Source organism: Hemitrygon akajei, chromosome 20 (assembly GCF_048418815.1).
Source record: "Hemitrygon akajei chromosome 20, sHemAka1.3, whole genome shotgun sequence".
Classification (NCBI taxonomy): Eukaryota; Metazoa; Chordata; class Chondrichthyes; order Myliobatiformes; family Dasyatidae; genus Hemitrygon; species Hemitrygon akajei.
In genome coordinates, this window is record NC_133143.1 from 35,550,400 (window position 1) to 35,572,903 (window position 22,504).

General features: G+C 41.4%; 1 protein-coding gene across 1 annotated transcript in view; it reads left to right on the forward strand.

Moving 5' to 3' along the window:
* Positions 1-693: 693 nt before the first annotated feature.
* Positions 694-22,504, forward strand: part of slc9a3.1 (solute carrier family 9 member A3, tandem duplicate 1) — a 151,714-nt gene continuing 129,903 nt past the window's right edge. Inside the window, exon 1 of the mRNA XM_073024168.1 lies at positions 694-1,022. Coding sequence (XP_072880269.1) covers positions 749-1,022 — 274 coding nt within the window. The 5' untranslated portion in view covers positions 694-748. The remainder of the gene's footprint in view (positions 1,023-22,504) is intronic.

The window sequence follows — 22,504 nt, forward strand, 5'->3', positions numbered from 1 at the left end:
ATCAAAAGTCTAGAGAGGGACAAAATTCCAGAGTTTGGAATGTAATGTAACAACACACACAGGTGATCAGACCAGTCAACATGTGAGGGATCTACATGAATCGATGGATAGTGGTAGAGCAAGTTCATCTCTTACCAGATTCCTCTTTTTCCCCCATTCTGACTTCTTTGCTTCATTTCCTAAATACTTCTGTTCCGTTCCGGTGTTCACGCTGCCTATGATTTTCAAGGTTATTCCTTTCTCGCGAATGTGTATGTTTCTTTAATAGGCTAACACTTTTGTGCTCGATGTTACGGATGAGTTACGGAAATTTGTGGCATGGTTGGAATTAGACGTGCGGCAGACGAAATATTTGAAGAGTTCTTCTCCTAAAGGCAATGCCCTTTTTAAGTTAAAAGTATCCAAGAACAAAAAAAATGTGACGAGAGATAAGCGCAGGAGCGATTTACAAACGCATTTTAGGATGCCCACACTGCTGACAGCATGTGGAACGATGAGTTTAATTATACATTATTTGACATACAGAATGAAGTGTGAAAATGCAAGCCACCCCCTTTTCTTTGCCTCCGCCTCGTCCCTTGGTGTTTCAGTTGATTTGCAAATTGACTCTCCCCCCCCCCCCCACGTTTAATTGGCCGAGTTTATAAATAGAGCGGCTGGGAGGACTGATTCGAGTACTCGGAACCGGTTTCACTCAGGATCTGTTCAACGGCAGACGCGCGCACATAGAGCACGCTGAGGGAAGGAGATGGGGAGAGGCAGGAGCGAGTCTGCGGCCAGGTGTGCCTTGCTGACGGCTCTTGGGCTGTTGCTTTCCCACCCGGTGGCTTGCAGCTTGGAAGAGGAAGCGCATCCCCCGAGCGACACCGAGCTTCACGGCGAGTCTCTCGGAGAGTCTCACGGAGGTAACGAGACGAGCGGACACCAGCCTGGCTTTCATATCGTCTCCTTCCATTGGGAACATGTCCAAGCTCCTTACATCATAGCAGTGTGGATTCTGGTGGCCAGTTTGGGGAAGATAGGTGAGTGATGGAATCTTGTCCATAGATGCGTTACGGAGCTTTTAGTTACTAACTGTGCTACGTTGTAATGTATAATGCGTATTCTTTCTTAACGTTAATCCCTCGGTAAGTCTCGCCTTCCGACCTTGTTGAGTGAGGATGCCCACTGTGGGAAGTCATTGTAATGCTAGATTACAGAAGTTGTTTCTGACAGAGAAAATTGTGGATAAAATGGCGTGAAGATGCATTGGGGTTGCTATTGTACATGGACATTTCGCACAACAGGACTTAAGTGGCGTTAGTTATCTGTAAGCGGAACGGAGAGGATTTGTTAAATCTAGGCTGCCTGTCACTTTAAAAGGTTGACCTACTCTCCAATGGTTCTTGCTATCATTAGAAACTTAGAACCTTATTGCGAGTTGAAGGGCGTGTATGTCGAGGTGATAACTTTAAACAAGGGGCCAACGTTAACCATTAAAGAAACAATTTACTTGAGTATTTATAAATGTTTTGTTTCTTAACAGACCAAAGCATTCTGGGGCGCTTTGCATGCTCATTACCATACAAATAGAGCTAATTAAAAGCCATTTGCATTTCGTCTGGTTGTCTGCTTCAGGCAATAAGCTGTTGACCAAAACAGCTGGCGGGAAGCGAGTCCACCCGGCTTGTGTCGTTCCTGAACCGGGCGTTCAGAAACGCCAGTGACTAGTCACTTGTACCAAGTCATCATCACCCTGGGACATAGCAACTGACCCTGGGGGTACGTGCAAGAATATTTGGAAGTATGAGAACTACACGAAGAGCACTTTTTAAAAAAAAGTTTTATTGTTACTAACAATTTACCTTACAAAATGCCTAGGAAGGGCTTTTACCACACACTCGCAGCATCTTGTCTTCTTGTTGGTAGGGCGGGAAATCTCATGGCTCTCCATTCAGTCCGTACATCTTTCTGGAAACATGAATTTGCTTTCAGATAAATTTTGTGTTGTCGGGTCTAGATTGTTCCTACCTTTCGGCTACGTTACATCTAACAATTGTGGCACAACGGTGCGGATCGCGGCTTCAATTCTGACCTATGGTGCTGCTTGTATCGACATGGCACACACGGGGGGAAAAAGATGCTTGAAATCCAAAACAATAAATGAAAATGCTGGACCTACTCAACAGGTCAGGTCGCAATATGTGGGGAAAAAAATCAGGTCGGAAGCCTTTACACACCACATTTTCAGTTCGTTGACCCCGCTTACCCTCCCATTGATGTGGCCCAACTCTTTCAGCATTTTCTGGTTCTGGTCCAGAGTTGGTTTTTCCTTTTAACCTCATGGTCTTCCTTCGGGCGCTGCTGTTTCCCCCGAAATTCCGATGAACGGCCCTGTTGGTTAATTGCGTACTGAGTGGTAGAACCCTGTGTATATGGGGGAACCATAGATTAGACGGACATTTTGTTTGGGGGGGGGGGGTGATGTCGCTCTGTGAACTTGAACTGAAATGTACGTCCCCTTTATCAATTGGAGCAAATTATCCATTAGTACATCTAGTGTCAGTAATATTCCACATGAAATAACAAACTAGCCTCCTGTTTGTTCTGGTTTTGTGCTAAAGCAGGTCTATGGCTGACATTGTCTCCCTGGCACCTGGACAGTAAAGACATCTACCTTAGACTATTGCTTATTGAATACAGCTCTTCATCACATTTCTAGACCCGGGGCTCAACACCTCCCTTTACAACTGGAGGAAGATGGCCCTCACCTATCCTGCATTCTCTACAAAGGCTAGATTTAGTCTGAATACACGAGTCAGATTCTTAGTCCATTGCTAAATGTAGGTGTGCTCTATGGCCAGGCAGCTCAAATTAAAGGAACCCTGTGCTGATGCATTCTCAGTGCCAAAGAGTATGTTTGCAGTATATTGTCTCTTAAAGTGCAAAGGAGCTAACTGCTGATGAACTACAGTTTCCAGTCCTTATCTTGTTTTGTTTGCTTTGTAACCAAGAGTGAGATATTAATATACAAACTCATAAATAAGTGAACTGGTTTAGGGTGCACTTTGTTTTGGTCAGTTGATGGATTATGGGCCTGGTATTTTTCAAGTTGGGTAACATATTGGTACTGTATGTTAAACATTGAGAGCACGAACCAAGTTTTAGGTAGGTTGGTTTATTATTGTTAAATGTACCAAGGTACAGTGAAAGACTTGCCTTGCATATTGTTCATACAGATCAATTCATTACAACTCTGCATCGAAAGACAGGTGGGTTAGTAAGTTTGCTGATGACACAGAAGTTGGGGGAGTTGTGGCTAGTCTGGAGGGTTGTCGAAGGTTACAGCAGGACATCGATAGGATCCAGAATTGGGGTGAGAAATGGCAGATGGAGTTCAACCCAGGTTAGTGTGAAGTGGTTCATTTCAGTAGGTCATATTTGAAGACAGAATATAATAGACAATAGGTGCAGGAGTAGGCCATTTGGCCCTTTGAGCCAGCACCACCATTCACTGTGATCATGGCTGATCATCCACAATCAGTACCCTGTTCCTGCCTTCTCCCCATATCCCTTGACCACGCTATCTTTAAGATCTAACTCTTTCTTGAAAGCATCCAGAGAATTGGCCTCCACTACCTTGAGGCAGAGCATTCCATAGATTCACAACTCTCTGGGTGAAAAAGTTTTTCCTCAACTCCGTTCTAAATGGCCTACCCCTTATTCTTAAATTGTGGCCTCTGGTTCTGGACTTCCCCAACATCGGGAACATGTTTCCTGCCTCTAGTGTGTCCAATCACTTAATAATCTTATGTTTCAATCAGATCCCCTCTCATCCTTCTAAATTCCAGTGTATACAAACCCAGTCACTCCAGTCTTTCAACATATGACAGTCCTGCCATCCCGGGAATTAACCTCATGAACCTACGCTGCACTCCCTCAATAGCAATATAATATTAATAGTAAGACTCTTGGCAGTGTAGAGGATCAGTGAGATCTTGAGGTCCATGTCCTTAGGACACTCAAAGCTTCTGCACCTGTTGACTGTGTTGTTAAGAAGCTGTATGGTGTGTTGGCCTCCACCAACCATTGGATTGTGTTGAAGAGCTGTGTGGTAATGTTACAGCTATATATGACCTTAGTTAGACCCCACTGGAAGTACTGTGTTCATTTCTGGTCACATCATTACAGGAAGGGTGTGGATGCTACAGAGAGAGTGCAGAGGAGATTTACAAGAATGTTGCCTGGATTGGAGAGCATGCCTTAAGAGAATATGTTGAGTGAACTTGGCCTTTTCTCCTTGGAGTGATGGAGGATGAGAGGTGACCTGATAGAGGTGTTTAAGATGATGAAATGCATTAATCATGTGGATAGCCAGAGGCTTTTTCCCACGTCTGAAATGGTTAACGTGAGGGGGCATAGTTTAAAGGTGCTTGTAAGTAGGTACAAGGGGGATGTCAGAAGTATGCTTTTCACACAGAGTGGTGGGTGTGTGGAATGCACTGCCAGCGAAGCTGGTAGAGGCAGATACAATAGGGTGTTTTAAGAGACTCTTAGATAGATACATGGAACTTAGAAAAAATAGAGGGCTATGCAGTAGGGAAATTCTAGGCAGCTTCTAGAGTTGGTTACATGGTCGGCACAACATTGTGGGCTGAAGGGTCTGTAATGTGCTGAGGATTTTCTATGAAGTAGTACAAGGTAAAATAATATTGCAGAATAAAGTATGGGTAGACAACAAAATGCAAGGTCATAATGAAGTAGATTGTTAAGGAATGTGCTGTTGTCAGCGATGTTGCCTGACATAATTTTGTAGCATGTAAACCCTGCACATAAATGACAGCTGGTCTGCAACTGGAATTTGGACAAGTATAGTCTCTTGGCATCCCTCATAGCTTTACAGAGGTCATAATTTTGATATCTTTTCGAGATCATGGTCACCTGTTTGAAATTACAGTCCTAGATTTTAGTAAGTAGTGGTCTTCCGGGCTCCTCTATGGTTTTCGATTTGGGAACATTTGGATAGTCCTCAGCGCACATGCTGATAAAGTCCATGATGGTGGCAATTAGCAGTCATTTAGAAGCTCATCTATTTCCCCAGACCAGCACTAACCTATTCTACATCTTCATATTTCAGCTTATGTTTGTATGCAGGGAGAAGGAGCACAGCCTGATGGTTTGATTTGTCAAAGTGTGGGTGGGGTGTGGCTCAATAGGTATTTTTGGTTGTCTAGCAGTGTTCAAGGGTTTTTGGTCCCCTGGTGGGACAGGAGATGTACTGGTAGTATTTTGGTAACACACTTTTAAAGTTAGCCAAATTGAAGTAACTGGCAGTGACGAAGAGGCTATCCCATTTCAAGGCTATTGACCACAGATATCGTTTATTGAGTGTGGGCTTTGTGTCCACTAGGTTTGATTGTAGATTGCCATTGGGAAAGCTGAATTGCCCTCCTGTGGCAGGTAGTATGAGTGGTGACTTTATCTTATTATCTTGAATGCTGGAATCGTGAGCAAAAAAAGTTTCCTCTGCTGGATTAACTCAGCTGGTTGAGTTGATGCAGGGTTTTGATGCAAAGCATCAACAATTCCTTCACCCAACATCCCACCCTCACCCCAATAGATACTGCTAACCTGCTGAGTTCCTCCTGCACACTGTTTGTTGCTCTTTTATCTGAAATGTTTGTAAGAAGTGCAAAAGCTTGTTTACTTGGCCAAGATTCTTCACCCAAAAAAGAAAGTCGGAAATGTATTGTCTAATTATTTCTCATTATTGGTTGAAGGCCATTGTCAAGGAAATTGCCTATAAACTCTCAAGGAAACAAGAAAAGGAGGAGAAATTGCGAAACAGACTAGAAGTCTGAGTAAAGAAGCTAGAGTTGGACAGTTGGAAGGTTAAGTAAGTTAGGAATTAAACACGTGGAAAGTACCTGGAATTGAATGTGATTTTAGCATCTTGGTGCTTGGGTATTGACTTGGTAAGTTATGTTTGCTGAGGAAATGAGACTGAAGGAAATTGTAAAGTTTGGAGCCTATCTGATACAGTTTAATAAATAGAGTCAGGTGGGAGGTGAGGGGAAGATTGCCAATTGTAAAGCTTTGCAGAATACGAGAGGCTGCAACTTGGCATTACAGAGAAAAGGCCCTGGAAGAGGTCTTACGACAAACAAGAGAATATCTGCAGATGCTGGAAATCCTGGAGGAACTCAGCAGGCCAGGCAACATCTATAGAGAAGATTATTGGCAATGTTTCGGGCTGCACTTCTTCATTGGGACCTGGGGGTGGGGGGGAAAGATGAGTCAGAGGAAGAAAGTGAGTCTTATGGCTGGGATAAAGGCTGAAAATAAAGTCATACAGTTATGGAGAAGTACAGCACAGAAATGGAACCCTTTGGCTTTTCTAGTCCATTTAAGCTCCCTACTTCCAATGGCCTGCACCTGGACCATAGCACTCCATATCCCTACTAATCATGTACCTGTCCAAATTTGTCTTGAAATGATGGAATTGAGTTCACATGGATAACTTGTGCTGACAGCTCATTCCACACTCTTATGGCCCGCTGAGTGAGAAAGATCCCCCCTCATGTTCCCCTTTAACTTTTCACCCTTAACCTATGACCTCTGGTTGTAGTCTCACCCAAATTCAGTGGAAAACATTTGCTTGCATTTACCCTATCTCCCCCATAATTTTGTATACCTCTATCAAATCGCCCCTCAATCATCTATGTTTTAAAGAATACAGTCCTAACCTATTCAATCTTTCCGTATAACTCAAATACGCCAGACCCGGCAACAACCTTGCAAATTTGCTCTGCATTCTTTCAACCTTTTTTTTACATCTTTCCTATAGGTGGGTGACCAAAACTGCACACAATACTTCAAATTAGGCCCCACCATTGTCTTGTACAATTTCAAATTAATATACCATCTTTTGTACTCAGTACATTGATTTATGAAGGCCAGTGTGCCAAATGCTTTCTTTACAAACCCATCTACCTGTGACGCCACTTTCAACAAATTATTCCCAGATCCCTTTGTTTTACCACACTCATCAGTGTCCTGCAGTTCCTGTGTAAGACTTACCCTGGTTGGACTACCAAGTGCAAAAACTTGCACTTGTCTGCATTAAATTCCATCTGTCATTTTCAGCCCATTTTTCCAGCTGATGCAGATTCCTCTTCCTTATTATCCACTACACCCCCAATCATGGTGTCATCCACAAATTTGCTGATCCAGTTAACCATATTATCATCCAGATAATTGATATAGATGACAAAGGACCCAACACCGATCCTTGCGGCACGCCATTAGTCACTGCCCTCCAGTCAGAGAGACAATCCTCTACTACCACTCTCTGGCTTCTCCCACAAAGCCAATGTCTTATCCAATTTACTACCTCATCCTGAAAGCTGAGCAACTGAACCTTTTTGACCAGCTTCCCATGCAGGACATTGCCAAAATGCCTTAATAAAGTCAATGTAGACCGCATCCACTGCCTTGCCTTCATCCACTATCTTGGTAACGCCCTACTACGCGCAAAGCCATACTGACTATCCTTAATCAGTCCATGTTTATCCAAATATATTCCTAGTACCTTGCAATAACTTTCCCACAACTGATGTCAGGCTCACCCAGCCTATAATTCTCTGGTTTTTGTTGAGAGCCTTTTTTAAACAGTGGAACAACATTGGTTATCCTCCAGTCCTCCGGTACCTCTTCTGTCGCTAAGGATGTTTTAAATATCTCTGCTAGGGCCCCAGCAATTTCTGCACTTGCTGGTCTCAAGCAAGTAGGGTATCAAGGAACGCCTGGGGACTTACCCACCCTGATTTGCCTCAGGGTATCAAACACCTCCTCTGTAATCTGTACAGGGTCCATGAAGTTGATGCTGTTTTGCCTCACTTCTATAGACTGTATCTGTCTCCCACGCAAAGAATGCAATAAAGGTCTCCCTCATCTGTTTCAGCTCCATGCATGGATTACCATTCTGGTCTTCCAGAGAATCATTTTTGTCCCTTTCATAGAATGAAAGCAAAGAATGTTGGAAATACTCACTAGGTCAGGCAGCGTTTCTGGAAAGAGAAATGGAGCTTCGGATTGAAGGTTTTTTTGTCAGGTCAAAGATCTGAGATATTAGTTCTGTTCTCCTTCCACAGATGCTGTGTATTTTTCCAGTATTTTCCTTTTTTTTTGCTTTCCAGCATATGCAGTATTAAGTTTCATTGAAGTTAATATTGAAAGGGGTCGGACGGTACAAGGTAGTGGAGAATTGTGTATGGTCAGAAGTCCATATTATGCATTGGGGTTGACTGGACTGCTTTACTGTGGTTGCTGCTGTAAAGTGTATAACCAGCTTGTGGTTTGGGTCACTGCAGAGCTGTGAAGTAGGATGCTTGGGGTCTGTGAACAGTCAACTGTTGTGATTCAAACAGGAAGCAACTGTGTTCTCTATTTGTCAGTGTTTTTATATATGCTGCACACTTGCTGTTGTACTATTTATTCAAGACCCATCTCAAAATGTTATGGACTCTTGTCAACATAGCAGATCACTTTGGGATGAATTTTCCTGATAATACTGTATCCAGTGTGGAATCTGATTTTCCTTGGGACTACAATCCAGTAACAGTGGAGATGAAGTGGCTGACAGAGAGCCTGAAGGTATTGCTGCTCTGCTGTTCTGTATTTGGTTCAACTTCATCTCTGGCTTTTCCATGGGAACAACCTAGATAATTGACCTCAATTGCAAAGAGGTCAGTGGATAAACTAATATAGGAAAAGTTTCAAAAAAGGTTTAGTTAAGAGAGCAGCGAGCAAAAATAGCTGTGCTTTAGAAAAATAAGTTAAAATAACTTAGTGTAAATAAAATAATTCTCCAAGTAAAATAACTATTTTGGATTTTCAATGACTTATGTGCTTATATTTGGAAAGGATTCAATTCAAGGTATTAATTTTAAAAAAATCTTCTAACCTCTTGCCCAGCCAATCACTTCTGATGGTGAAATTGATAACCTAATTTGGATCTGAACCACTTAGTTAAGAACAGTTCCAGTGATGCTCCTTGACAAGAATGAATCATCTGATATCAATTGGTGAGGTACAAGGACATAATCTTTGTATCACTGCAGTGAGGGTAGATCAGTTTAGCCAAAGTTCTTGTTCACAACTGATGGCTGAATTTAAGGTGGAAAAAAAATCATATGGAGACCTTACAAAGTGTTTGGGATTAGGTTAATGTTTCTTCACTCAACTACCATCCAAACCCCCCCTCCCCCCCCCCCCCCCAACTCTTATATCATGCAGCCAGTAACAGCAGTCTGAAGTTAAGAGTAGAAACAAGAATGTCATCTCAGGTCTTGCATCTCCATATGTAAACAAGGACACTGTTTTGGAGGAGGGGAAACTGGAAGAGAAGGGATGGAGAGGTGGAGACCAAGCAGTCATGCTTAAAATGTCATCTGTACTATGACTCAGAAACCCAGTCCAGCACCTTATCCCAATAATAGACTGGATGTGGGGATGAGAGGGTGAACAGCTTTCAGGTCCGTGGCATAAACATCAAGGATCTCCCGTGATCTGTGCATACTGGCTGTGTGGTGGGGGAGAAAGCACAATAGTGCCTCTTTCACCTCAGTCTACTGAAGAAGTTTGGTGTGGGCCCCCAAATCCCAAGAACTTTCTACAGGGGCACAATTGAGAGCATCCTGATTGGCTGCATCGCTGCCTGGTATGGGAACTGTACTTCCCTCAATTGCAGGACTCTGCAGAGAGTGGTGTGAACAGTCCAGCGCATCTGTAGATGTGATCTTCCCACTATCCAGGACGTTTACAAAGACAGGTGTGTAAAAAGGGCCGGAAGGATAATTGGGGACGTGAGTCACCTCAACCACAACTGTTCCAGCTGCTACCATCTGGGAAACGGTATCGCAGCATAAAAGCCAGGACCAACAGGCTCCAGGACAGCTGCTTCTACCAGACCATCAGACTGCTTAACTCATGTTGGCACAACTGTATTTCTATGTTATATTGATTATTCTGTTGTACATACTGTTTATTACAAATTACAATAAATTGCACATTGGCGATGTAATGTAAAGATTTTTACTCCTCGTATATATGAAGGATGTAGGTAATAAATTCAATTCAATTTGATTCACTGGAGGTCTCTGGCAGAAACATCAACTGTTTAGTCTTGCATCAATGCAGCCTGGTGTGCTGAGTTACTTTAGCATTTTGTGTGTACTGCTTTGATTTCCAACATCTGCAGATCGTGTTTATCCCAATGATATGTAAGTTTACTTTTCTGGGAATGCACCAAGCTCTTTTTTCAGATTTGGGTCTTCTGATATTTTATGTAAATGGCCAATTGTTTGAGAGGTCACTGATGTATTTCCCCAAGTTCTGTATATGCACGAGTTGGTAATATTTAATGTAGTACCTTTCCAACCATGTTGAATTGATTGATATATTGGCACTCCTTTTGGCTGTGATGTTAAACTCTGTTTTAGGTGAAAGAAAGTAATCCCGCAGACTATCTGAAGAATTACACAGCAGCTCTGCTTTGGCCAATAGTTATCCTTAAGTTAACATTACAAAGAAGTTGGCTAAAGGTAAATCCAATAGCTTCTTGGTGGACTTTTGGACGAACATTGATTGCATGTCTGTTGTGGACATCAGAAGTAAATGATTGTAATATAAAAATGTTTCAAATGTCCTGTAGATCTGAAAAAGTAAGGATGAGCATGAATGTTTTGTATAGCTTTGGTTCATTTGTGTGCACGTTCTTATCTTTATAAGAAAATAATATATCCCTTGTTCCAAAATTTAAAAAATAAACAGCTGAAACTTAATTGAGGACATTTTTGGTGATTATTGTTCCTTGACTTACTATCAAGATAATCCTAAAAAAGAGGGAAGAACATTGGGCAATATAACATTCTACAGACTTCAAAAGGATGAATTGCCACTTGGTTTATTTGAGGTGTGGCAGCAGACACGTGCAGAACTTTCTGAAATATAATGGTGCTTGTGACTTGTACGTCATAGTGAAAAGGAAACAAAAACTGACATAAGGCATTGTTTATAAGAAAAATGACAATGCAGAGGAGTATGCAAGCAATGAAGGAAGTGGTGAATATACACTCAGTGGCCACTTTATTAGATACGTCCTGTACTTAATAAAGAGGCCACTGTGTGTGTGATCATGGCCTTCTGCTGCTGTAGCCCATCCACTTCAAGGTTCAATGTGTTGTGCATTCAGATACGCTTCTTCTGCACACCACTGTTGTAAAGTGTGTTTGAGTTACTGTCACCTTCCTGTCAGCTTCAAGAAGTCTGGCCATTCTCCTCTGACCTCTCGCATTAACAAGATGTTTTCATGCACAGAATCATCACTCAAAGGGTGCTATTTTTGTTCTGTAAACTGTAGAGACTGCTGTGCATGAGAAGCTGAGGAGATCAGCAGTTTCTGAGATGCTCAAATTGTCTCGTCTGGTGCCAACAGTCATTCCGTGGTCCAAAGTCATTTGGATCACATTCCTTCCCAAATTTGATGTTTGGTTTGAACAAGAACTGAATCTCTTGACCATGCCTGCATTGAGTTGCTGGGACATGACTGGCTGAATAGATGTTTGTTGTTAACAAGCAGGTGTATGTAATAAATTTGTCATTGAGTGCATGTATCAAGTATGGTGCCTGCCTCTCAATTCAATATGATCACCACTGACCATATTGATCAAATATGATCACCCCTTATCCTCATTCAGAAAATCTACCTCCTCTTTAAATACTTCCAGTATTCTAGCTCCATAAGACTCAGGCAGATAATTCTGACAATTCACCGTTCCATGTGCCTCTGAGAAGAAACTCCTATGCACCTTAGTTTTAAATGTTCCTTCATAGCTTCCTTCTCTTGTTCAAACTTTCCCACTTCTGCAATCATCTCAACATCTACCTTGTTTCCTTAGGATCTTTATTGTTTCATTAAGATCACTCTTCATACTTCTAAATTTCAAAGAATGCAAATCCAACATTTCTAGCCATTCTTGTCCCAAAGTCATAAATACTAAACCAGATCCTTCGGCTGATCAATTTTGTACTGACCATTGTCCCCATACTAATCCCATTTTATTCTCGTCATATTTTTCTCAATCCTCTGCACGTTCTGTTAAATGCACAAGGCGCATTTTGTTGTGGCCAATTAACCTCCTGACCCACACATCGTTGCGAAGTGGGAAGAGATCTGAGCACCCGGGGAAGCCCAGAATTACAAGGCGAATATGCACCTGGACCAGAGATGAGGATTTTACTGGAGCTGAGGCATCCCAGGAATTAGCCTGGTGAATTTCATCTGGACTGACTCCAATGTCAGTATATCCTTTTAGATAAGGGGACTAAAGCTTATACAATATTGCAGGTGTGGTCTGAGCAACACCTGTCTATTGTAATATACTCTATTTTTAAAACTGAACCCAACTGCAATAAGGTCAATATGTCTTTTACCTTCCCAACTATATGCTGCATGTACACGCTAACTTGTGATTCATACACAAAACTCCAAAATCCCTCTGCTCATTTACAGATTTTTTTCCAATTTAGGTTACAAATCTACCTTTCAATTTCTCCTTGCAACTTCTACATGCCAAGTTTTTGCTGTTTGCACAATCTTTCTATACTTAGTTGTAGAATCCAAGTATCTTCATTTCAGCATGCTTGCTCACCTATTTCCATGGCGTCAGTATACTTGAATACCTTACACACACTGGCCCGTCGATACCTAGTTTGTGAGGACATCCATATTTTTTTGTTTTATTTGTGGTGAGGGACACGAAATGCTGAGACATGGCAGGGTAAGATGGAAATTATGTTTTTGAAGTCTGAAAAGGAATCTTTTCTGTGGGAGGGATGAATGAGGCACAGATGTTGTGTGGTGGAATTGTAGAGAGAAGGGCTGTAAGTCTAGGCAAATATTAATTTTAGATTGGTTCTAGAGTATTTTCTTACACCAAAAAAGGCAAAATTCACTAGAATCATCTGAGAACCACTTGAAATACAGTGTGTGAGTGTTTCCCTTTATTTCCAGATTCTGAGATGATTGATGGAGGTAATTAGTTGAGCAATCTTTATTCTTCACTTGGAAATGATTTTGTTTTCTGTCAAATAAATGTTATCTTTCTTGAACACTTGTCAGCTAGGAAACTTAATGTCAGAGTTCTTATCATGTTCCAGTTAAGAAAGGATTTTCAATCCATTTCATAACTTCACACCATTTTCAAATGCTTTATAGGCAATGATGTACTAGTTACTTCATCATGTGAATTACTACTCCTTTGGCAGACCAGTACTTTTGATAATGCAGCAACCTGTAGAGTGTCCACTAAAATTGTTTATTTTCTGATTCCTGGGTAAAAGTGCCACCAATTTATTTTTTTTTAAAGCAGAAACAATACACTGAATAGTTGCAACAGTTTCATAGTCTGTGAGAGAGCTTCATTTCTTCCTTCTGATGAGGAGCTCAATCTTAATTAATTTGTATGAATTTTTTCAATAGATTTATGGGTTATCTGCCCCGCCTTCACAAATCAGTGTACATTGCATCATATGCCAGCAATGAGTCAATTTCTTGTTTTGGGAAATGTAGGTTCGAGATAAACTGGGAAGAGCTCCCAAATCACTGAAGCAGTGTGTTTTTACTTTTAAAAAGTATTTCCTCTCATTTGTCAAAACTGAATCAAATATTTTCTATGATGATACAGCATAATATTGATTCTAAGATTTCTCTATAAAAATAGTCTCCTGGGCCCTGTTGTGTGATTAGTGAAACCTAATTGTATCAGATTCGTGTGCGTGTGTGTGTGTGTTTTTTTGAGGGGAGGGAGAGTAGAAATAAAAATGTGAATGTTAGCAGTTTTGTCTTGTTAATTGGGTTTGGTTGGATTGTTCTGGAACTTCCAAAATTAATTTTTTTAGTTGTATAACCATTTCAGAAATAAGAACAATGTATAATTTTGTTAGAGAAATTAAACTTTTCTATCTGTACTATTTATTTAGAGATACCGATTGGAAGCAGGGTTTTAAGCTCATTGACCCCTTGCTACCCAATTATACACATGAGACCAATTAACCTATGTCTTTGAGGAAACCAGAGCACCCAGAGGAAACCAACGTGACAGGAATTGAAATCCAATCACTGGTGCTGTAAAGTGTTATACTAAGTGCTAGGCTGGAATGTTGCCCTGTTGTCCACTAGGGAGCGCAAAGCCCAGAATTTAACCTACATGCAGTATAGGTATGCAAGACATCAGGAGAATTGTAGCTAAATCATAAAAAATCACATTTAACTTGTATGAATCAAGATTCAAGTATATTATATCATCAAAGTATGTATAGATTATATAACCTTGAGATTTGCTTACTCACAGGTAGCCATAAATCAAGAAATCTGAAAGAACCTGAGTTTTAAAAAAAACACCTGAAGAGGAAGAGAAAAATATAATACAAAACATTGGAACAATTGAAGCAAACAACAACATGCCAAACCCAAATTTAGTCCTGAGATCTGAAACCAGAAGCAGGCCACAGTAGGCCCAAAGCCTTGCTTATCAGTTATTCATATTAGAGGGCACAGAGTCCTGCAGCCAGCGCAGTCTTCATAGCCTCTGTGCCACAGAGAGAGGAGAACGAGTGAAATCAGCTCTTACCCTGGATCCCAACACCCTGTCTTGTCAGTCTTTCTAGACGGGTGTTTAAGTTATTTAAAGGCTCCAACATAGCTGGTAAAGGAAGGAGGTATTGCGTTATTAACACACAAAAGGCCATTTTGGAAGTTGGAGATTCAAATCTGTTGCATTACAAAAGGGGAACATGCCGATAATTCATTGACGTCTGGTTTATTTCGTGATACATGCATTTGGATTCCACAGTTCACCTTCAGACCATGGAAACTGTCTGTATCACAAAGCTGTCTATGGTATTGTACCAACTCTGCAATGTTTCATTTATCCACGAAGCTGTGAGTGATAAGTTTGACTTTTATTTTCGCTTATTTGTTTAATAGTTGGCTGCCTCCCTTTTTTTGAAGGAAAGCCTAGATATACAGTCTAAGCATGTGGGCTGCTCAGCCATTTTAGTCACATGTTTTGTATTTAATATTTCAGTAATATTGTAAATATACTTGAGCAATTTTTGTGAACATAATTCTTTATGGGTTATGCATAAGAGGTACGTGAATGGCATACGTCATTATGCCATTACGTCAAATGTGTATGAGTCACTAAAGTAAAGTGAAGTATAGGTATTTTTCTGGGCTCCCGTGTTTTTCTTTTGATTAATTTCTGGAGTTACAAAACATAACTGTGTCAATGAGTACATTTCAAAATGAACCTGAGATGACTGTCATCCTGTTGAAATGCAGCATATTTTTCTTTGGAAGGGTCAAGTTGAAATAAAAAGTCAGAAAATGGACACAATTCATGGGTGCACAAACAATAAGTACCAGGTGATCATACTCATAAACAAAATAAAACAGCAGAATGGCTGGTTACATTGGAAAAACAGACGCTACTTGATTACACAACTGATAACTGGCTGATGTATACTGAATGAATTGAGCAGTATTTTGAAGCAAATGAAATAGTTAATGAGAAACAAGTGCCAGTTTTGCGGACTGTAATAGATGGGAAAGCATACAATTTGCTTAGAAATTTTAACTCCTACCAGACCAGCTGAAATGAGCAAACAAGAGAAAATCTGCAGATGCAAGAGAAATCCAAGCAACACACACAAAATGCTGGAGGAACTCTGCAGACCGGGCAACATCTATAGAGAAAAAGTACAATTGTCAATGTTTGAGGCTGAAACCCTTAGGCAGGACTGGAGGGGGGAAAAAAGCTAGTAGATTTGAAAGGTGGGGGAGGGGGGAGAGAAACACCAGGTGATAGGTGAAATTTGGAAGGAGAAGAGTGAAACAAAGCTGGAAAGTTGATTGGTGAAAGAGACAGAAGGTCATGGAAGAAAGAAAAAGGTGATGGGGTGGGGGCAAGGAGATACATGAGAAGGGACAAGGGGATGGGAAATGGTGAAGGGAGGTGGGGGAGGCATTACTGGAAGTTTGAGAAATTGCTGTTCATGCCATCAGGTTGGAGGCTGTCTAAATGGAATATAAGGTGTTGTTCCTCCAACCTAGGCATGGCCTTATCCTGATAGTGCAGGAGGCCATGGATGGACATATCAGAATGGGGATGGGACGTGGAATTAAAATGGGTGGCCATTGGGAGATCCCACTTGTTCTGGTGGATGGAGTGTAGATGCTCAGCGACACAGTCTCACAGATATGAGGCCACACCAGGAGCACCGAACACAGTATATGACCTCAACAGAACTACAGGTGAAGTGTCACCTCACCTGGAAAGAGTGTTTGGGGCTCTGAATGGCAGTGAGGGAGGTGGTGTAGGGGCAGGTGTAGCACTTGTTCCGCTTGCAAGGATAAGTGCCAGGAGGGAGATCAGTGGGGAGGGATGAATAGACAAGAGAGTTGTGTAGGGAGCGATCCCTGTGGAAAGCAGAAAGTGGGGGGTGGGGGGGGTGGGGGAGGGAAAGATGTGGTTGGAGGTGGCAGAAGTTTCAGAGAATTATGTGCCGAACGCGGAGGCTGTTGGGGTGCTAGGTGAGGACAAGAGGAACCCCCTATCCCTGGTAGCATGGCAGGAGGATGGGGTAGGAACAGACTTAAATGAAATGGAAGAGATGTGGTTGAGGGCAGCGTTGATGGTGGAGGAAGTGAGGCCTCTTTCTTTGAAAAAGGAGGACATCTCCTTCATTCTGGAATGAAAAGCCTCATCCTGAGAGCAGATGTGGCAGAGACGGAGGATCTTGAAGGAGCAGTGGAACAGAGATGCAAGAGAGCTGCAGTCCGAGGAATGAAAGTGAGTACGAACAATATTGCAATGTCTGGACAGAAACCTGCCTGGCTGAACAAATTGTTACTGTTCTGCCTTATATACACCAGACCAATGCAGATTTAAAGGTGAAATTTGCAGAAAATGCCACAAAGTAGGACCCATATAAAGAGCATGTCGGGCAGACAAAAATAAATGGACTACACAGGAAAGAGAAAAAGATTAAAAATTCAAGTTGCAGTTTCCAAAAGAGCACTAATGCTGTTGATGAAAAATCTGATAATGAGGAGAGTATCACAGGACTCGGTAGCCTTGACATTTGCGTTGTGAAAACTAACAGGAGACAAGTTTACATCAGATGTGAATGGCAAATTAATTAAAATGGAATTGGACACTGGTTCAGCTGTGTCAGTCATTCCACAAAATGAGTTTGAACGGTATTTCAAAGATGCTGAACTAAAGCCTGCAGACGTCCAACTAAGAGTTTTCACTGGAGAGAAGAGAACTCCTATGGAAATAACATTTGTAACAGTGAAATGCTACCAGTGGTCAAGAAGAATGAGTCTGTCAAGATCTGTGGTGATCTTAAGGTCAACATCAACCCAGTACTGAAAGTACTCTCTGCCCAGGATAGAGGATATCTTTGCAGATGTTCCTGGAGGAAAACACTTAAGCAAAGTGGACTTAGCTGAGGGCTTCTTGCAGATGGAGATGGAAGAAGAGTTCAAAGTGTTTCTCACCATAAACTCTCACAAAGGGTTTGGGCGCTATAATAGGCTGTAATTTCCTCCTGAACTCTGGCAATAAGCTATGGACTAGGTGCTGAAGGGCTGCCCAGGCATTCAGTGTCACATGGATGATATCACTGTTACTGGTGAGGATGACAAGAAACATCTCAAATCTCAAAACAGTGTGATAAAGATTATGGACTTGGATCATGACCCAACTGGGAATTCTTTAAACCAAGCATCACTTACTGTAGTCACACTATTGACACACAAGAATTACACAAATACGCTGAGAAAATTCAAGCAGCGGTTGATGCCCCGGCTAAAATGTGTCACAGCTGTGGTCCTTTTTAGGATTTGTCCATTAATATAACAGGTTCCTGACAAACCTGGCTATTGTGCTCCATCCCTTGAACTCATTATTACAGACTGGGAAGAAATGGCAATGGACAAAGCAGTGTGAGGTGGTTTTCCAAAAGGGAAAGAAATTGGTGACGTCAAACACTGTACTCACAGATTATGATCCACATTGTCCAGTGAAGCTTGCCAGTGATGCCTCGCCTTATGTTAATGGTCCAGTTATGTCACATGTTATGTGTGATGGAAGTGCATAGCCTGTAGCCTTTGCATCATGTTCTCTTACTGCTGCAGGGAAAAGTTGAGCACAGATTGACAAAGATGCCCTGAGTCTGGTTTGGGCTGTAAAGTGCTCTAATGAGTACCTGGATGGGGGAGAGCTTCCCTTCATTACTGATTGTCAACTACTGGTGTCGATTTTCAATCCACAGAAGGGTGTTCCACTAACAGCAGCAGGACAAATGTAGAGATGGGCTCTGTTTTTCTGGAGGACACAGTTAAAAGATCAAATTCAAGAGGATGACGGATCATGGAAATGCTGATGGATTGTCCCATTTACTATTGACAAAGGAATACCTGAAAATTGACAGAAGAGTACACTCCTCCTGATGCATTCTCCCGAATGCAAATTGAGAGTTTCCTTGTAATGGCAGAGATGATCCAATGAGAAATCATAAAAAATACCCCTCACTGTCTCCAGTCTACATGGCAATTCAAAATGGCTGGAATATACAGCAGAAATCCCAATTGCCCCATTTTTACGAGCACAGGGATGAACTTGCCCTTGATGGAGGGTGTCTTGTGTGGTAATTCATAGTTGTAGAATCATTCAAGCTGAGAGCTAAAATTTTGGAGAAGCTATATGCTGGTTATCTAGGCATAGTCAAAAATGAAAGCTTTGGCTCAAAGCTTTGTCAAGTGGCCTGGGATAGATTAGCAAATTAAGCAGCTTGTTGTGCACTGTTCAGGATGCCAATATGTCCAGAAGATGCCAAGAATATTACCTCTCCAACCCTAGGAATGGTGTGCATTTCCCTGGCAGATGAATCAGATGGATTTTGCCAGACCATTCATGGGCACTAATTTCTTGGTACCATTGATGATGAAGAAGAATAGCCCTTAACTCAGCAGTGGAGTTACTGGGGCTCCGTCATGATGGTGTCTCCATAGCAAACTATTCTTGTTTTTACAAGGCCGAGTTGCTAGCTTGACACTCAACCCGATTTGTATTCAATCTCAGGAACCTTTGCTCTGGAGTCTGGCGCTGATATTATTGCGCCACCAAGTGGGACATTGGTGAGAGTACAAATAGTCAGAAGTGTTATCATCAACCTCCGCTACAGAGACTTCTGCGCACTGATGTGTTCAGATGTCTTTTCTCAAGGACTGGTGTTCCAGAACATTCAGTCAATGACAATGGACCAGTTTGTTGCAGAACAGTGTTAGTCTTTGAAAATGAATGGAATAAGACGTAATACACCTGCACTGTAACACCCAGCTAGAAAGATTTGTCCGGAGTCAAGAACACACTGTGGGCAATGTCAGCAGAACATACAACACTGAATCAGAAGCTCCCCAGTTTCCTCCTTGCATTATGTAATGGAGCACACTCCATGACCAAAAACTCACCAGCTATGCTCTTCCTGGGCCCTCTTTTGTGTTCATGCTTGGATCTCCTCAAACCTTCAATCTCAGAAGGAGTATGCAGGGCAAACAGCTCAGACAAACTGATTGCTCATCAATCAGAGGTTTGACGTTTCACTCCTGGACAAGCAGTCCCGATGAAGGACTGCAGAGCTTATCAAAAGTGTGATTTGGGAAGATTAAGGACTGAAGTGGACCACGCTCCTACGCAGTGGAGATTGTATCTGATGTAGTCTGGACACATCAGTCAGTTGAGAGCGGAGTCAATTGTTTGAGAAGAGAGGTTTTCAAGGCTGCAGCCCAAGAGACATTCAACACTTCCTGCAGCCCTAGAGTCAACACCACAGCCACCATGGAGGATACCCCAGAACCTGAGATTGTTTCATAGCCACAAGCCTCTCCTGCCATGTAGAGTGATCTCTCACGCACTGCCCCATCAATCTGGAAACATCTTAAACCACGAGTAAGAAAACTTCCACAGACATCAAATCTTTAGGCTTGTATGTGACAATTTAAAATTTACTATTCTGTAGGTATCTAGATAGTAGTTGTATCATTCAGAGATTCAAAATACATTTATTATCCAAGTATGAATGCAGTATACATCTGAGATTTGTCTTCCCACAGAGATTCGCAAAGAAAAGCATAGAATCCATTCAAAGAGAAACATTAAACCCCCAATACATGATTTTAAAAAAACAATTCACGCAAATAGCAAAAAAAGTAAAAAGCCAGAAATAAAAGGCCAACCCACAAAGTCTTCGCCCTCCGCCCCCAGTGTAAAGAGAGCATGCTTGGATGCTAGTGGTCCTTGATGAATGTTGCTTTCCTGCGACAGCACTCCATGTAGATTTGTTCAGTGGTGGGAAGGCTTTTGTCCCTGATGGGCCAAGTCATATCCATTGTTTATTTTGTATGATTTTCCATTCAGGGCATTGGTGCTTCCAGATTGGGTCATGATGTAACCAGTCAATATACACTCTTTAGAAATGTATCACAGTTTTAGATGTCATGCCAAATCTTCACAAACTTCTAAGGAAGAAAAAGCATGGTGTCATCTCTTCGTAATTCCATTTAAGTGCCGGGCCCAGGACAGATCTTCTGAAATGATAACACAGAGGAATTTAAAGCTGCTGATCCCCCTATGTGGACTGGATTATGGACCTCTGGTTTCTTCCATCTGAAGTTACTAATAAGCTCTTTGGTTTTGCTGACATTGAGTGAGAGGTTGTTGTGAGAGGTGTGATGTGGTCTCCATGTCTTGACTGGTGTATTCCTGATGCCATGTCCCATGTTGGGGTGTCACTGGTATCAAAGCAGACTGCAAGTGAGTCCGATCCAATCTCGGCTCTTCTAATGACATTTCTATGGCACTCATTTTAAGGAGTTTCAAATGTGATCTCCCAGAGAGTGGTTGCAAACCTACGGTGGCACAGCTTGCATGCAAGCAGCCCATTGGGACAGAAGTACAGATGGATGATGCTGCGTGTCATCAGGCATACGTTGGGCATTTTTCAAAATGATTTGTCTCGGTCAAGAGCTTTGTCTTGGACCTTGCTTGAGTTTCATACAGGATAATGAGCAACAGCTGATAACTGTCATCAACTTACATTGCAAGCTACTGTGGGATCTATTATTGGTGAAACAGACCTCTGTGACTTTCCCTTGGGTGTTCTGATTAGAGCTGTTACAATGTGGAAGAACAATTTTTAATTTATTTTTGTCTTTGTCAAATTACTTTTCTTAATGGGAAACGGAAAATAAGTTAAACCGTGCATATGTGTTGTAATGTGTATTCCTGCTGTTTGTTGTTGCTATGTTGATTTTTTTCTTGCTCTCCAACATAATTTTGGCTTTGTATTATTCCCTGCAAGTCTGGTTTGTTTCCAACTTTTTGGGTTGAACAGCAACTTTTAACTAAAGAGGTTAAGTATTTAACATTTGAGAGGCTGCCCTTATTTTTATCACTCTGGCCTTTCTACTAGAAGGAAAGTAATTTTGTCAAATGTAGAAGCTATTAGCAGTGATGTGCAGTTATTAGAAATTTGGAATGCTATAGAAACTAAAAAGTTAGCAGTTGACAACAGGTATTACAAATACATATTCTCAATGTTTGAATGTTTAAAATGTTGTCTATGTTCTCACCTGAATTTGTTGATTGATTACTTTTTGCTTGTGTGCCATTAAAATTCCTTTGCTTCTATTTTAAGCTACAAGAGATTGATTTGAGCTAGCTATGCAAAATATTCCATGAACTACATTCAAGTTTGCACTTTGCAGTTTCTATGGTAGAGGATGGGAAAATATTGTATGTTTTGCAATATTTACAAGTTTTGATACTTTATGCTAAACATCATGAACTAAAAGAACCTGACCAATGGAATACTTACTCTGATTTCAGACCTCAAATATTTGTTCAGTGAACACTCCCATTCAGGTGTAACACAAACAAAATTGCAAAATAGGACAGCACTTTACCAGAATAACTTGCCTCCATTTTTATGATGGAATTACGAAGTGTGAACAGGCCAACTGACTTACCAGTCCATGCCAGTGTTAATCCTCTTGCCAAGCTAATTTCTAATTTATTTTCCTTATCATCTTCTATAGTCCCATGAAATCTTGAATGTTACTATGGTTTTTGGCTGAACTGTTCATTCTGGAAGTGAATACTCAGTTTATTTCCTTTAATCTTGTATCTAAGACAACTCATTCTAGAACTTGCAACTACTGATATTGTTGATCTTGTTTGTTTCTGCGTCATATCATTCTTAAACTAGGCAAGTTTCCAGTTTCCAAGAACAACTCCACCATTATTCTGATATTAAAATGCCCATGTGGTGTAAAGGCTTTCAGAAATGTAATATTTGCAGGGGAAATGGCATCAGTGTGTTGAAATATGAATGC